The sequence below is a fragment of the Rhinatrema bivittatum genome, chromosome 3 (genome assembly GCF_901001135.1).
Source record: "Rhinatrema bivittatum chromosome 3, aRhiBiv1.1, whole genome shotgun sequence".
Lineage (NCBI taxonomy): Eukaryota > Metazoa > Chordata > Amphibia > Gymnophiona > Rhinatrematidae > Rhinatrema > Rhinatrema bivittatum.
This window is the reverse complement of record NC_042617.1, coordinates 524461310-524479437: the sequence shown is the minus strand read 5'-3', so window position 1 is coordinate 524479437 and position 18128 is coordinate 524461310. Positions and strand designations below refer to the sequence as shown.

General features: G+C 43.8%; 1 protein-coding gene across 2 annotated transcripts in view; it reads right to left on the bottom strand.

Moving 5' to 3' along the window:
- Window positions 1–17890, bottom strand: part of LOC115088219 (adhesion G-protein coupled receptor F1-like) — a 101057-nt gene extending 83167 nt beyond the window's left edge. The window contains exons 1-2 of one of the 2 annotated variants that reach the window (XM_029596268.1): window positions 17777–17890; window positions 1868–1897 (exon numbers count right to left, since the gene is read on the bottom strand). In XM_029596268.1, the coding sequence (XP_029452128.1) occupies window positions 1868–1897; window positions 17777–17810 (64 nt within the window). In that variant the 5' untranslated portion in view covers window positions 17811–17890. The remainder of the gene's footprint in view (window positions 1–1867; window positions 1898–17776) is intronic. The other variant, XM_029596269.1, reaches the window with a different exon arrangement.
- Between the last annotated feature and the right edge of the window lie 238 nt (window positions 17891–18128).

Below are 18128 nucleotides of genomic sequence, written 5' to 3'. Positions count from 1 at the left end.
GTCATCTTTAGCAGTGGTCCCTAAAAAGGAGCCGGGCAAATTCTGGGGGACGGGGTTACCAAATCTCCACTGCTGCGTCCATGTAAAGCGCCACTGCCACTGAGTTTATGCCCCTCCTGGGGGAACTAAAGATCTGCCATTGTTCTGCTGCTGGATCCATTACCCTCCAGTTGGACCAAAGCACCACTGCCTAGGCTTTACAACCTACCTTCCAGACTACCCTGGCCGGGAGGGGTTTCTTTTCTGAATGATTATAGTTCGGCTAAGTCCATGGCCCACTTTTCTATCCTCCCTCACTGAGAGGGGTTTTTTCATGTGATAGCCCTCCTCTTCCCACCTGGCAGGCAGGGCATGCCAGGTGGTCAGAGAAAGTAATGCCCTCCTAATTTGGAAAGAATGCAATATAGTTTGGAGTGTTAGACAGACAGAGCCGGCATGCATGCCACTCCATGGCTATGCTTGATCCGAGCTAAAAGACCAAGAACCATTCAGGAAGGTAGAGAAAGAGAGAGGGAGAGATCATACCCTTGCACTCTCCTCCTGTTTGGATTTTTCTTCTATTCTAAAATCCAGTCTGAGCCTAGGTTGCCAGCCTCACACTATAACCTTGGGTTGGAATTCTGTCCGCTTGCCAAAAGTGTCTTTAAATACACTCATTATGCTTTCCCTTAAGATTCTGCTGTTTATTTTTTATGTAACCAGAGTCAATACTGTTCAACACTGTCCTGCCATATGCAAAATATCCAGCCTGACCACATCAGGCTACTTGTCTTTGTTTCATGCAAATCCCCCAATCCGACAGATTTGTATTACACTTCTCCCTGCCTCATGCAAAATCCCTGTTCAGATTACACAGCAGGAGTCTGCCTGTACTTTCTTCCACCCTTTTTGAATTTCAGTTCATTTCAACCGGGGTGGATAGGGGAATCACAAATCATGTAAACTTTATTCAAACTTATACAAATGTGTACAGAATTTCAATAGCTTTGCTGCAGAATGTTCTCGCTTTCTTCAGAATTTACCCTTGAGCTGCAGCAGGAAACTGGAGCTGTGCTTCCAGAGGGCATTGTCATTTGCCGGGGTAAAACGGCTGTAAATTACCTTCCTATGCCTGGATAAAAGTATGTGCTGGCTTCCACAGCATGCGTACTTTTAGCCTGTGTAAAAGGATGCATTCCTGTGGGTGGAGGAGTGAAACCACACATGTGCATAACATTTTCATATGTACACGTGTTATTCTGCCCACACTCAGCTGCGGGTGCTAAGCATGCAGGTGCTTTTAGCAAAAGTCCTTTGTGCTTGCTGATTTTCTTAGGAAACAATGAGGGTTCCTTCCCTTTTAAAACTAGCCACAATGTACATGGGTTAAAAGTGCCTGCATACATTGCACATACCATGTGTTATTCAAAATTGCCTCCCAATAGTATATTAAGTCTAATGGTAGACTGCTTGAAAGTTTGTTTTTTCCTTGTCTGCAATATATGCTTCCTTTAAATTTCATTTCAATGTATCCTTAATAAGTTTTGGATCATGCCCTCCGGCTGTACCAACTGAATGTCACCTTGAGCCTACTCAAATGAAATCTCAAAGACACAGTGCTTCCAGAAAGCTGGAACATATCTGTTTGCCCACAGTATTTCCAGAGTGAACATGCCGATTCTCCTGGTCCCCCTTTCGTGTGGTAAATGCCCCAGCCTCTTAAAATCTGAACTTTATGTCAAATGCCACAATTTTCTCAGGATGTGAATGGTATGTAACCCATCACACTTCTGTGCATGAGCTGGACTTACCGTTTTCGAAGAAAAGAAACAAGTCCAAGCATGCCAAAGAATTTTATGTATTAGATTTGGGATTAGAATAGCCTTACCCCTTTCAGGAACAGCTTGTAGCATGAGCACTGTGAAAATAATAATGCATTCCATTAGAATAGTGGTGTTTTGGGGGATGCATGGGTGAGTTGGTATTGTTTACATGACACAGCTAAGGGTAAGGTTCAGAGGGGGACATCAGGCTCATATCAAAGCATACAGCATCATTAATAATCTGCATGTCATCCCTCTCACACATGGATAAAACGCACTGTAAAAATCCAGATAATTATTCCCTATTCTTAGCTTGTGCAAGTGACTTTACTTTCCTGTGCATCAGCTTATGTAACAATATCTAAGCTATAACAAAATAATGTTGCTGTTTCTTCTCTTCTTGCAAAATCTCTCAGAGAATCCAAGCAGTAGGAATGTGTTGACAGGCCATCCACTCCAGAAGTGGCTGCTGCTTCTCAGATCATATAATTACACACACTTTGTGTAAATAAATATTTTCTTAGATTACCCCCTTTCACTCTCATCCCATGAATGTTCTAGAGCCTCCTGGCCATTGAAAGAGGTGTACAAAGTGGAGAAAAAAAGGAGGCTACTATAATTATCCATAGATAATCCCTATAATCCAATGCTAAAAAAGATTGACCTAAATAATACTCATCAAATATTTAGAAAATTCCTTAAAAAAATAAAAAAATTAGAAAGCGTGAAAATAACAGTCAGTTAATGCAATCATTATAATCCAAAAATGTTAGCCTAAGTAGCTGATCCCCTGACCTTACACTTGTCACATGGCTGGGGTAGGGTGAGGTCAGCATCATTTTGGAAAATGGCACCAATTGGGTCAGGATCCCTTGTCGTGAGATCGAGGATAAGGTAAGGGGATCTCTGGAGAGGGGCTATGGCTTACAGGGGGGAGGGGGAAGGGGGATTCAGTGAGGTACATTGGGGGGGTCAGGGGGAGGGGGATTCAGTGAGGTTCATTGGGGGACCAAGGGGAGGGGGAGGGGGGATTTGGTGAAGTTCATTCAGGGGGGCCAGAGGGGAGAGGGATGTAGCATGACTCATTTGGGGGGGTAGGGGGAGGGGGGCTTTGTTTTGCTCATTCGGGAGGCAGGGGGGCTGCCGCCATGCGATTACTATACACTTTATTTGTATTTTTGGGGAGTCGGGGCTGCCTAAATGGCGGCTTTGGATTGAAATGGGGATCAGCAATGACCCCCCGCTCAACCTCCCTGTTTGGCCACAGGTAATTTTTGGGCAGCCTGTGGCCCTTTAAGACAGTGGATGTCCGTGAGATTGGGGCCGCCATCGCGTTAAAGGGCCGCTTGCCGTGTTCTTTTGTGTGATCGTATTTTCCCATGACGCAAAAGAACGCACCATGGAACAATGATGTGTTTTCAGGGGTGGGGCCCCACTATTGTGGTGTTACCCCCCCCCCCTCGTGATAGTGTGATGCCTCCTGCGAAGACGCATCACAGTTTGATGAATCTAGGGGTAAGTTTGTACCTGAAGCAATGGAGGGTGAAGTGACTTGCCTAGGGTCACAAGGAGTGACAGTGATGTCCAGCTGAATATTTTTTTTTTATTTATATTTTATTGAATTTAAACAATTTGTATTCAAGAAAAACAATTCTTGTTTGAAAACAGAGATATAGCCTGGTAATTAATACTAAACATATTGTTTTTATGCTGGAAATATTAACATCTTAAAACTATTAGTATCTCAAATCATAGTCCACAATCAGAGATCTCAAGATTCAAACCTAAAGGATATTTACAACTTGCAATCTATGAAGAAAACTAAACAAGCTTTCATATTAACATTTAGTAAGTTATTTACTGTTAACGGACTATATACCGTGTTTCCCCGAAAATAAGACATCCCCCAAAAATAAGACCTAGTAGAGATTTTGCCGAATTCTTAAATATAAGACCTCCCCGGAAAGTAAGGCATCCCTTGTAAACAGGGGCGGATTGACCTATCGGGGGATCGGGCTTCCCCCGGTGGGCCGGTCAATCCTGTGACGTCATTTAAAAAAAATTTTTTTTTTTTTTAAATAAAGTTTCCAAAGTGTTAGGGGCAGACGCGAGCAGTGGTATCCCGAGGGGAGCCAATGCCCCCGGGCACAAGGAGGCTCATGCGGCCGCTGAGCCTCCTTGCCCGAAGAAAAAGATCGCGTTCAAACGCGTTGATGCTCTTCCTCCTTCCTGCCTGTGCGGCCCCGGAAGTAAACGTTGCCGGAGCCGCATGGGCAGAAAGGAGAAAGAGCATCAGCGCGTGCAGAAGAGGAGCCGCCGCGGGCTGCTGCGAATCCCAAGTCGCAGCGGCCCAAGAAGAGGAAGAGGCCCGGTAGCAGGGCCGAGGAAGAGGCCCGAGAAGTTCAGGGCCGCTGCAGAGCCCATCCTGCGGCGACCCGCGAAGAGGAGGCCCAGAGGTGAGAGAGAGGCTGAGGGTCTGTAGAGGGTGTGTGCGTGCGTGTATGAGATGAGTTGAGAGATTGTGTGTGGGAGTGAGGATCTGAATGTTTGCAGAGGCAGCATGTGAGAGCCTCTGTGTGTGAGAGAGAGACAGCGTGTGACGGTGAGAGCCTATGCTTGAGCAAGACAGCATGTGGGAGTGAGAGAGAGCGTGTGTGTGTGAGCGTCAGACAGCATGTGCCAGTGAGAGACTGTGTGTATGAATGATTGTATGAGAGACAGCATGTGACGGTGAGAGCCTGTGTGTGTGTGAGAGAGAGAGAAATGCATGTGAGAATGAGAACCTGACTGTGTTTGAGGGAAGAAGACGGAGAGAAAAGAAATACGGAAGAAAAAAGGACAATATAAAAGGAATTGGCAAAAAAATAAGAAAGGGAAGGTAGAAAAAAAAGCCTGTGACCAACCGATTAGAAAACTAACATCAGCCAGCAAAGGTAAAAAAATAATAAATTACTTTTTAGTGATTTGCACATGTAATCTTTGAGAATGTGCAAGAATAGCACTTTCTCTATGCGGATCTCACAATGTACGAGATCAGCATGGAGAAAGTGGAAGCCCACGGGGCCTGCACAGAGGAGGCAGCAGAATGGGCTTCAGTGTCAGTAGCAGCAATCGGTACCTCCCCAATAGCCATGTGGCAGCAGTGACAGTGGCATCAAGATTACTGACATCTGGGGATGGTGGCAGTACCAGTCGGGGGACCCCTTCCAAGCAGTGTGCAGAGGTTCAAAAGCAGCAGAGTCAGCCCAAGCTGACTACCATGAATGCTGCACACTCTTACCTCTCTCTGACAGCACACTGGTGAGGCATGGCTGACGCAGGGGCAGCCAGCAGCTCAACGGTATTAGACATCCCCTGAAAATAAGGCCTAGTGCATTTTTGGTAGAAAAAATTAATATAAAACACTGTCTTATTTTCGGGGAAACAGGGTATAATACTTTACACTAATCAATAGGAGAAGAACTTCCTGGTAAGGAATTTTTGCCCACAAGAAAGGCTGTAAGCTGATTAGGTTGGAAAAAAACATATGATAATCCTTGATGTTTGACTAAGCATTTGCAAGGAAATTTTAATAAGAACATAGCACCAATTTCCAGAAATCTAGGTCTTAGTAACAGAAACTGTTTTCTTCTTTTTTGAGTGGCCTTTGAAAGGTCAGGAAAAATATTAACTTGATAACCCAGAAAACTCTCTGATCTATGTCGGAAAAACATTTTTAATGTCCATTTTTTATCCGCTTCAAGCAGGAATGAGACCACTAAAGTAGCAGGGGTAATCTGATCTTTCTGGGAAGTTTCCAAAATTTCCGTTAAATTTAACTGTTTGGAATCAATTGGAGGAATGATCTTACTTTCTTTATCCTCTATATCCTTTCGTTCTTTACTAACAGATTTCTAACGGGTAAAAGCAAATATGATCACATTACCCCTGTCCTCAACCAATTACAATGGCTCCCAATTGAAAAAAGAATTGAATACAAAGTTCTTTCATTGATCCACAATGCAATCTACAAAGCCGACTACACTGCCTTTGATGACATTATACACATACTTCGCCCTCAACGCACAACAAGAACTTCTAGTAAACTTCAACTTGTGATTCCCTCACTCCCAAATGCCAAACTATCCTCCACCAGAAACAGAGCCTTCTCCATCATCGGACCAAAACTATGGAATTCACTACCCCACTTCCTCACCGCGCAAGAAAACTCAAAATCCTTCAAAAAAGACCTAAAGTCTTGGCTTCTCAACCATACTCTTAAGGACAACTCTCAATGACTTTATACTATAATCCCATTAACTGCCAACTTTAAATATTCCATTTGGACAATCTCTACTGATTCAAGCCACTGATGCCTCCTCTTTGAAGAACCCAGTTATCTCTGCCTATCTATTCAGTGTATCTACCCTGTTTACACTATGTTCTTTGTTCATATCTCTTCTTTTGGTGCCATTTCCCACTATTGTTAAATTTAAAGTTTAAAATCTTTCAATGTAACAAGTTGTTCTATATGTAAACCGGAGTGAAGGCAACTATGCTATACCTCGGTATATAAAAAATGCTAAATAAAATAAATAAATAAATAAATAACTGGTATATCATACATCCTCGATATTACTGGCAAAGCTTGATCTGGAATCTTTAGGATTTCTAACAAGTATTTTTTCCACATCTCTTTTGGAGATACAAACTGACATTTTGGGAAATTAATAAACCGTAGGTTTCTCCCTTTTAACACATTTTCCATATTTTCTAATCTGTTAGTCAGTATATAATTATCCTTCATTAATGTGCTCTGCAGTACTTTATTACTCTCCAGATATAGTTAAATTTTTGTAATGTTCTCTTTTTCCACAGTTATATCCTTTTCCATATTCTCGATTCGAGTGTCCATTTTTTACAAATATGTATACACTGGGGCCATCTGTTTATGAATGTTTATGAAATGAAAGTACATACTCTGTTATCTAATCCACGGCTCTCTGTTACTGTTTTTACCTATCCCTCTTTTCCAATGACCAAGTTCTTCATTCCCTGTTTTATTGTAACTTTTTTACGCCTGCTGTGTTAATTGGTTCTCCCCTAGTTCTTTGTAAACCGGTACGATAAGACTTGTCTTGAGCATCAGTATATTAAAAGAAATTAAATAAATAAATAAATAAATAAACAAACATAAATAAATAAATCTGTATTTAATGTCTGGATAGCATCCCAGATAGAATCTAATGAAATGGCAGTTGGTTTTGTCAAGTCCACTTTCAATAACTGTGGAAACACATAATTCTCACCAGGTTTCTTCTCTGACACAGTGCTTCTGATTTCACCCCCAATAGATGATGGAAGTATGGAGAAGTTAGATAAATCCTGTGGTGTTTTTCCCCCTGGTCCAATGGAGACCGGTTACCGCCCAACTCCACTAGGTCAGGGGTTTGAATTTGAGGCCTCTTCTCTGCAGGATTACTTGGGGGTGTCCGTTCTACTGGGGATAAGGTGGTATATGACTCAGGAGAGGGGTCGGGTAAATCTTTCTCCCTTCCCTCACTCAGTGAGATTTCACCCAGTATCCAAGTGCCTTGATGTACATGTGCATCCATTGGGCCTAGCGTAGAGGTAAGGGATCCCGGATGGACCTCTTTCTCACTGAATGAGGCATTGAAACACTATATTATAAAAGTTATGCCTTCTGGTACTACTCACATATCACTGGATGCTTCAAAAAAGTACTTGGATCTCTTATAGGTGGAGATAATCGGGAGGGCAAACACTTTTTCAAGATCAAAAGTCCAGGTAAATTTTTCAAAGCCGCGCTTGGCGAGCGTGGCTTAGGCAGCGCGCCGGCGTTGGCTATGCGCCGCAGGGGGGCTGCCTTTGAGGCTTCTCAGCCAGACCCTCCTTGATGACGTTTGAGGAAACAATTAACCAGCTGCACCGTGCTCACTGTCGAGGACTGGGTTCCCAGCTTCTCCCCTGGAATAGCTGCTGTAAATCCTCTGTCAGCCGTGTAAGTGCCTCTCCCTTCTCCACCTCCCAGCTGAATATTTTAACCTGCTCTCACCAAACTTCCAGGTAAGTTTTAGCCACCCAAAGATTTTCTGTGGACAAACTTACCTGGCAAAGAGGGGTATATTTAAAGGGTGAGATGTATATGGATAAAAGACACATCCACCCACATAAATCTTTTGAATATGGACCTCTCAGTGTTTAGAATACGTAATTAAATGAAAAAATAGAAAAGCTTCCAGAGTGTGATTTATATTCATCTCTGTTTTAAAGATGTGCTTTTTAGGGGCGATTGTCAAGCAGCCTTACTAGATGCAAGTCAATGGATAATGTGTACCCGTGGATATTGTATCCAGTTTTCAAAGAGAAAGCATTAACATACTTTCCTATTTATATAGCTTAGGGTACAATCATCTATAGAATTTTGCACCTGCTTTTTTTACATATAAAATTTATTTGGAAAATAGCATATGTAGATTTGAAAAAACAATCTACCCAGATTATTTTCAAATTCCACTCACTAAATGCTGCTAAAAGTACTCAAGTTGTGAAACAGCACGTACCTTTAGCTACCTCTGGGGAGGGGCAATTATCAATCTGTAGTCAACTCTTTGGTCAGCCACTAGATGGCACTATGTCCCTGCATTAGAAATTGTAACAGCTTAGTATTGAGATCACAATCCTGGCTGTGATTGGTTGTCTCAGGTTACTTAATGGGGCTAGGAAAGGAGCATGTGTGGCAGTTTTGGAGGAGTAAGAAGTACCTTGGATTTTTCCTTTAGAGTGTGGCCTAACCCCTCATTGTTTGTTTCTTTGGAAGCTAACACTGATGTGCACTCCCTGCCAGTGGATTTTGCTTTCATGTCTTTATACAAATTTCCCTTTAGTCTGGAGTTGATGCCTGTTTTTTAGTGAAGGCCCATTCCCAAAGCTGGAAGTGAGGACTCTGAAGCTGTGGGGCAAGGCAGGTTTTGTTCTCTCCACGAGGCTTCGATTTAGTTAAAGTATTATTTTTTTTGAAATGTAGGAGGTTTTTGTCCACCCTTCTCCACTCTGGAATGTAGGGCTGCAAGCGATGGATTTTTTTTCCATCAGACCATCCCATCTGGAAGGTCACACCAAACATAAGGAGAATGGGAGCAGAAATATCTGAAGACCCTCCATCAGGATCTTCACCTTCAGGGACAAGGACATGGGCTGGGTACAAGAGACTGAGAGTTTGGACTCAGGTAGGATTTTTACGTGGCTAAGGGAATCCCATCACCCATAGGATTTCCTTGAACATCTGGGTAGTTTATTCACCAAGGGGCGGATTTTCAGAGCCCTGCTCGCCTAAATCCGCCCAAAACCGGGCGGATTTAGGCGAGCAGGGCCCTGCGCGCCGGTAAGCGCAGTCCCGGGCCCTGCGCGCAGAGTCCCGGGACTCGCGTAAGTCCCGGGGTTCTCCGAGGGGGGCGTGTCGGGGGCGTGTCGGGGGGGCGGGCCCAGTCATCGCGGCGTTTCGGGGGCGTGTCAGCAGAGTTTGGGGGGCGGGTACGGGAGTGTGGCTACGGCCCGGGGCGGTCCGGGGGCGTGGCCGCGCCCTCCGTACCCGCCCCCAGGTCGCGGCCCGGCGCACGGGAGGCCCGCTCACGCGCGGGGATTTACTTCTCCCTCCGGGAGGCGTAAATCCCCGGAGAAAGGTAAGGGGGGGGTGTAGACAGGGCCGGGCGGGTGGGTTAGGTAGAGGAAGGGAGGGGAAGGTGAGGGGAGGGCGTTAGAGGATTCCCTCCAAGGCCGCTCCGATTTCGGAGCGGCCTTGGAGGGAACGGGGGTAGGCTGCGCGGCTCGGCGCGCGCCGGCTATACAAAATCGATAGCCTTGCGCGCGCCGATCCAGGTTTTTAGCAGATACGCGCGGCTCCGCGCGTATCTACTAAAATCCAGCGTACTTTTGTTTGCGCCTGGAGCGCAAACAAAAGTAGGCCTATTCGCGGAGTCTGAAAATCCGCCCCCAAGTGAAGAAGCAGTAATTTAAATCCCAGGGATCTGAGAGACAGGACACATACCCAGAGAAAGAGAAACATCTGTAAGCAAAACAGCTGTAATATTACCATTTTGATTGACTGGACATTGCTGTAACTTTGAAAGAATCAGCAGATATTAATTTGAACACCCAGCATATTTTCCAGCCTGTTTTGTCCCAGCATCTTACCCGTTGAGACCAGCAACTAACTAACACACACGGGAGAAAAGCACTCCATCATGTGGGCCACAAAATACTACCTTTTTCCCCACAGAAAGAATCCACCCTTGGGAGATGGAGAGAAGGGGAAAATGAGCGTGGAGACAGCCCCAGCAAATAAATACTTTTATGGCCCTTAGGGGACATCTGAACCCTGGACAAAGGGTTACAAATCAATTTAGCTAAATCAGTGGCTTAAAATATTGCCCTCTCTAGGACTTTCGGCAAGTCCCTCTGCCTCAGTTTTCTAACTGTAATTGGAAACAAGTTATTTCTGCCTTATTGAAACTGTCACACAGTACAGTTACCAAAAATATGCTGCTAGATTTTTCACCGGAGGCTGCATGTGGATTCCTCAGGTCTTACGATGCTAAAGCATACAATGATCTTATTTGGAGGAACGATGTGCTATAGACACAAATTATTGTTACTGTTAGGGCTGTCATAAGTCATGTGACTTTAGTGGTGAAGACGTTCTTGGGCTATGTGACCAAATCAATTAAGAGTCTCAGTGTATATTCAAATGTGGAGGTAGTGGCTTTGAACTTTACAAGGCATGAGACAGAATAGACATATTCAATGCCATTCTCTATGTCTAGGGAGCAAGAGGAAATTCTAAGGGTAACTAACCTTTTGTTAGGAACCCAAATAAAGGTAAGAGGAAAAAGAGGCCACTGTGGTTTTCTAAAAATGTGGCTACAAATGTAAGGGGAAAAGGTTAGCATTTATAAAACTACAAGAGATCACAGAAAGAGGAAGACAGGCAATATCTGGAAAAGCTAATGGAAACTGGGAAAGTAACAGGAGAGTGAAAAAGCACAAGGCTGGGGTAGGGTGAGGTCGGCGCCATGTTCCAAAATGGCACCGACCAGGACGGGTGCAAAGGAGTACCCACCCCACCGTGGGATTGAGGATAAGGTAACTGGGTCTCTGGAGGGGGGGGGGGCATGGCTTTTGGGAAGGGCCAGGGGGGAGGGGGGTTGGATGAGGCTCATTGGGTGGGCAGGAGGAGGGAGATTTGGTGAGGCTCATTAGGGGGGGCCAGGAGGAGGGGGATTTGGTGAGGCTCATTAGGGGGGGCCAGGAGGAGGGGGATTTGGTGAGGTTCATTGGGGGCCTGGGGGGAGGGTGGACTTTGATTTGTTCATTCAGGGGGGGCGAGGGCCGCCACAGCCATGCGCTTACTATACACTTTATTTGTATTTTTGAAGTGTTGGGGCTGCCTTGACTGGTGGCCCCAGATTAAAACGGGGGTCAGTAGTGACTCAACCTTCCCATTTGGCTGCTTTTTTTCCCCCCCCCCTGCCACTTTAAATGTGCAGCAGACGCCTCAGGACCCGCATTAGGGTCCTGGGCCTCCCACCGCGCATCTAACACATGCCAGAGAAGTGTAAGTTTATCGCGGCTGACTACCTTCTCGGTCGGCCATGATAAAATATTAGCATTGAATTGCCTAGTAATGACATTCTTTGCATGCATTTGTAGTCTACATGCATGCAAATTGGATGTAAAGAGGGTCATTGTAATAGGGGAGGGTATCTAGGTAGGGACATGCAAAATATCCCTTGTTGAGTCCCTAACGTGATTTGATGAACGACCCTGTTAGATTGTGAGCCCTCTGGGGGGGCGAGAAATACCTGCAGTACCTGACTGTAACTCCCCTTCAGCTACCAATGAAAAGGCATGAACAAAATACGCAATAAATGAATAAAATAAAATAAATAAACATTGAGCGCTATTCAGCTAAATGTCTGTGGACAAGTCAGTCCACACAAATAACTGTTGTAAAGCTATCTGGATAACTTTAATCAGCTATTTACTGGAAAGCTTATCTGGATAACTTTCGCTGAATATCTTGGTAACGTTATTTGATTCACTTTCCCTGGATAACTCTCCTGCTCACCGCCTTACTGAACATGGACCTCTGCACTTACTGATAGGCAAGACAAACATCAAGGAAAACTAAACAAAGAAAGCACAATTGATTGAGTTTTCATTGTCTGAAAAAAGTATAAAATGTTCCCTCCTATGCCACCTTTCCTACAAAACAAGCCTAATATCCGGTGTTTGCTCGCACCCCTTCCCTGCCACACGTGCTTCACATTGCATCCTTTCCTCCCTGCACACATGCCCTCTCTCATGAGTCACTCCATTCTCTTCAGTAGACATTATCTTGCTCAGGGGCAGATTGACCTATCAGGGGATCAGGCATTCCCCGGTGGGCCAGTCGCTCTGGTCATGAGGTCTGCTGAGCGCGGCCGCAACAGAGCCGCGCTTGGCAGACCACGGGGTATCTCCTGGGCCGGCCTGGGCGGAAAACCCCCAGGCCGATCTTTACTCAGAATCCGCCCCTGATCTTGCTTGATGTACCTGCTTAATGAGCTCAAAATAGGTACAGAATGTGGCCCTCCACAGACTTCCCTTGTTTTTGTAAATGTGGACAGGGAGGAAATCATTGATTCTGCTCCTGTGCACTGATTGTTCCATTTTTGTATCAATGAGCGTTTCCTCATTGATAACAATGATTTTTTTTCATTGATACGTCTGGAGCAATGCTTATGTAACCCCCGGTTTTGGGGTGGCAGCTTTATACCTCAGGGGCCATAAAAGTACATCTAATTTTCTTGGGACTGGATCTCACTGTATTAGCTCTCACACCAGTCTCTTTCCACGGGGCCTGAATCCTTTGTTGGTGGGGGGAAGAAATCTTCCTCCAGAAAGACCGGGGTGCCTTGATAGCCCTTTTCCCTTTTATTGCCAATAACACACGGAGACTCTGAGTGTCTAAAGACAATACTTTACTGAACTAATGGCACAAGTCAAAACAGTTCTCAAACCCCACAGCGGGTCTCTTCCCGTTCACAGCCCTTCCTCTGTCTGTGCAAAGGTCTCTCTCTACCAGGACAGGGGGCGGAAACACTCACCCTCCAGGGCATGGATAAAACAAGGTTCCCAAATGAACAGGGTATCCTTGCTTGTTTGGGTACTTGCCAGGTTCTTGTGGCCTGGTTTGGCCTCTGTTGGAAACAGGATGCTGGGCTTGATGGACCCTTGGTCTGACCCAGCATGGCAATGTCTTATGTTCTTGGGTAGGAACCCCCTCCCCCCTCCAAGCTGGCAAAAATGGTAAATCAGTTTCTGCACAGCGAGTCTCAAATTCCTCTCTCCCCAGGGGTGAAGACTCCAAGTGGGTGTCCTCAATAGATCTCAGTTTGGTCTTACTCACAATTCTCCAAGTTTTCTCTAGATCTCTCTCACTCTCATGAATCCCAGGATGGAAGGGATCCACACTGGAACATACGGCTGTCGAAGGAAGGAGCAGCAAAACTCTTCCACGTAGTTCTTCTAACCAAAAAGTCTTTTTCTCCAAATTGGATCCAAACACCAGAAGATCTCTGCTACAGGTCACTACCATTCCCCTTTCCTCAAGGCAGAGGGACAGATCTTCTCTATCCTGGCTTCCCCAGGGAGAGGTTTCCCCCAGACCTCCCTCCAGGCAATGCACAGGGGTCTCCCAGGCTTCTTATCAAAATATGGAAAATCCTGAAAACAACCTGGAGAACCACCCTGTAGCGAAGGTGTGGACTGCAGAGGCAGGGTCCTCGACCTTGCCCAGGAACTGCAGGCATGTGGTACTGGGGTCCAGAGGTAGGCCCAAAATCAAAACAAAAGTAGAAACTCCCCATACCCCCTCTAACTTCAAAACTAAAACTGCACTGCCTCCAGTCTCTCTGCTTTTATATCCTCACCAGGGGGATGGCCATCCCAGCTTCCTCAAAGGAAGGGGCTGTACCGAATGGCGCCTCCCCATAATCTCCACCTCTCAAGGAGTTAAACTAAGGGCACTATTCATAATGAATCCCAGTGGGCCGTTACACTTGAATTGGAGCAAAACTGCAACAAGTCTTGGGTGAATCCCCCCAAGAGTTTTTTTCTCCTTGATCCTTTATGCAATAAGTCTGTCTCTGCTTTGAGCATCCTTTGCTATGTAGCATCCATCCAACTCACACACTGAACAAATCGCAGTCCCCCTGCCCCACACATTATACCATGACATTTGACTCTGTCTCTTTATGTGGCATAGTGTTCATACCACAATTTGGAATTAATTGCTTATGCAGTATTTGCATGATCACTCACTTGTATAGTCTTGGCATTCATTAATTGCCAGAATCTTTTTATACAGTGCACAAAAGTTCACATTTTCAATTCAACATTTGTTAATTTGGAAACTGATTTGAGATTGTCAACTAATTCAGATACATATAGTGTATCTTCAGCTATCAGACTTTCATAGTTGTTGCCGCCATATGGCTTGAATTAAATACTTCCTACTCCCACTGCTTCCTTGGACATGCCATCTGCCATTTTTACAGATATGTCTTGCATTGCAGTATAATTATTAAGTATTTCACGCTATCCAGTTAAATGGCATGAGAGCTATGACTTTCTAAAACGTATAAGTGATAGTGGGAAAATCAAAACATATTCACGTGAAGACAGGAGCTCTAGATACATGTAAAGATTACATCAAAAGTAAACATTCAAGAAAACCATTTAAGGCAATTTAAAGGAACCAAGCAAAAACCTATTTGAGCTAATAAACATGTGTAGGGACCATGTCAGCTGCCTAATAAGAGTTAGTGAGAATGTACCAATAATGTGGGGAGGAGACAGAGCATTAGTGAAGGTGTTTGGTTTTCCCATGTGAAGAGAGACATTGGTAGTTTCCTCTGGTACATAAAGCCAGGCCACCATCTTAGGGTGTGGATCCTGTAGTGCCTTTTGAAGAAGCAGCATGTCTTGGCTGTCCTCTGATATTTTTTTCTATTTTTTGAGTTGATGTCTTCATGGAGCTTTTTTCTTTTTGGCTGAGCGTTTTCTTCCACCTTTCCAATCCATGGGCCTCATTTTCTAAAGTATCGCAGGCCTGCGATACTTTAGGAAATGAGGGGCGAGCCTGCGCTAGCCGACAGCAATCGCACCGTCGCGGTGTGATCGCTGCCAGTTTCGCACCCAATAGCGCCACCATAGGAGGTGTAGCTATTGGGAGCTAACACGGACGCGAAAAGGGCCTTACCTTTTCGTTGTCCGTGATGGCTTCGCGGAGTCGGCCCCGGTGACGCCCCGACTCCTCCTCTTCCGGGGCCGACTCTGCCCCCATTTTGGTATCACATGCGAAAAGGGACATTTTGCGTGCGAAACGTCCCTTAGCGTGTGCAATACCCTTAGAAAATAAGGCCCCATGTTGGTATTTTTAAATTGATTTAAGTTTGAAGTACCCATTAACTATGGACCCCATTGAGTTAATTTATTTGTTGCTTTAACATCAAATGGGAGATGTTCCTTTCATGAAAAAGGAATCTTAGATCATCAGAATCTATGGAGATGATCATCTCCATTAGATCTTCTTGTGCTCTTCTTGGGGATTTATCAAACTCCTTTCTCCCCCCTCTCTCCTCCTTAGGATGCCTGTAAGGATGACTTACCACCAGCCTGAGGAGAAGGAGGAGAGAGGGGAGAAAGGAGTTTGATGGGCCCCCAGAAGGGCCCAGGAAAATCTAATATAGATTTGGAGAAGAGGAGTTGCAGAAGTATCATCCTGATTCTGAAGGCAGAAGAGGAGGAACATGGGGTGCCATTCAGGTACTGTGAAGAGACTTAGAAATTCAGAGGAGAAAACTGCATGGAGGAGGTAGGAGATGAATGTCTGTGTAAAAATGGATTTCACCTTTAATAATTCAACAGCATTTGGCGGGAATATCGGTGTTCTTTTTGCTGTGTAGAGACTTTGACACTCATCAGTGCTGTTATTATCACTGCTGTATATACAGATTACTTTGATCTGGGACAAAGTTTGCAATGGGAAGGACCTTGACAGTTATCTTTCACTCCATTCAGCGAACCCTGAAAGAACATTGTTTACCATTCTTGAAGTGTATCACCAAAATTTGAGATATGGCCTCTGGTACCACTATCCAGTATAACTTGCCCAGGGGTTACATATGGATTTATATAGCTTAATGGTAGTGATTCTATTGGAAATAGCCTGTATATATTTGATATTATAGAGGATTGCAGTAGGAAGTTTAATATATTTTTCCTTAAATAAAAAGATGAAGTCCTAATATTTTCAGTTATTATGTACAATACTCAGAATGCCAAACAGCCTAGAAGCTGAAATGAGTCTGTACCGACAATGGAAAGTGAGTTTATAATAGATAAAACAGAGAATTTCATGAAGGAGTATGGAATTCATCATGAGAGAACAGTTCCATACCCTCATCCCAAAATGGAATTGCAGAATGTGGTAATTGAGCACTATTAGAAGCAGCAAGAATAATGTGGATAAGATCTGGATTACCAGTGAAGTTTTGGGCTGAAGCAATAAATATTGCTGCTTATGTAATAAACCATTGTAACAATATGTTACTGAATGTTACTGAATGAAAAATTGTGAGAAGTAGTATGAACTGGCCAGAGACATTCCATAAAATACTCTGGCTATTTTTGCACTCTAATTATTTTTTCTGTGATCTCTTTTATTGTTTGAAAAATATTTAGTCACTTTTGCATTTTAAGGATTTTTATTTCCTTTGAATGCACAATAGCAGTCCCTTGCAAAATGTCCAAATTTCTTGCAGTAATAGCATTTTATTTTCTGTCTCTGAAATGTCTCCAAGCTCTGCATGCACTATATGCTGATTCGGTATCTGGAGAATCCATTTTCTGGGGTAGTTCTTCATCAAAACATCTGGCCACTTCACAGTATGCCTGAAGTAGTCCTTGAATTGCTAGTGAATTGTGATTTTTTTGGATTGTGCAGGTATAAATTTGTAAATAAACTAATCTGTAGAATAGTGATAATATATCTTGTTTGTGACGTGCTTAATGTCTGGATGATTATATTCATGACTTTTTTTCTGGCATGTTTTACTTTTTGTGTAGCTGTAACATCAGGTGGATCACATTCTATGACTATTCAAATTATACAACCTGGAGATTGAAGAATAATTTATGATGGTTTAGGGATGCATAACACATCATAAACTATTCTTCAATCTTCAGGTTGCATAATTGCTGGAATTCAGCATTTCTATATGATTTGCAGCATTTTTAGATTTTTTTTGTTACATTCACTTTCGCAGAATCTTTTTTTAAACAGGTTGCTAATTAGCAAAATATCTCTGCAATTTGCTTACCTGGCTTTGTATTTTCATGTTTGTCTGGGAGCTTATTTTACTCTGCATTGGCTGCATGATATGTTTCTCTGTTCTGGATTTCTCTATCTTCTTTTCCATTACCTGGACCCCTAACCCATTTTATTTATTTGAGATTTGTGGCCTTCTACACAGAAGCAAACAAGTTAGAAACCTTTTTTCTTTGTAAGAGCAGTAAAATAGCACTGCTTTAGCAGAAAGGTAAAATGGAGCCATAAGCAGACAGCAACACAACTCACAAAGAAACGTGAAGCAAGCAAGTATACAGAACAGTGCAGAAGCCCCAATAAACAGTTCAGTACTAGCTAACTCAATACAGTCCAGCACAATGGCACGGAAAGCATTTCCAACATTAAAACAATGCAGGGCGCACATTAGGTCTACTTCCAGGCCCCTCTATATTTGCCTCTCCAGGAGCTATTGTTTAATACTATCCCCTTTCCAAGTGAAGTAAGGTATTTTATGAAAAGCAGAAACTCAAATCCATGGGCACAGCTGCTAACTTCAAGTCTCGTATTTCACCACACCTACCTATCAGCAGGACACATTTGTTTATCCAAAGCATGGTTTCAAGTTTTCACCTGTGGAAAGAGAAAAAAATATATATATAATGGTCAAATGCAATTGGGTTTTAACTGTACCTCACCATTTGTGATGCCAGCCACTATTTCAAAGGTCTTTTAGTGGTGGCTCGAGTCAGCTGACACTCAACAGTGGTATTTTCATGTAAAATTAGCCATAAAGTACCTTAAGCACACTACTGAAAATAAATCCCAGCTCACTAATGTCTCCTGCACATCGGGAGTACAATTTTCAAAATAACTGACTTCTGGAAATAGTGATTTACCCAAATAAATTGACTTGGCAGAAAATAAGTTTCCTC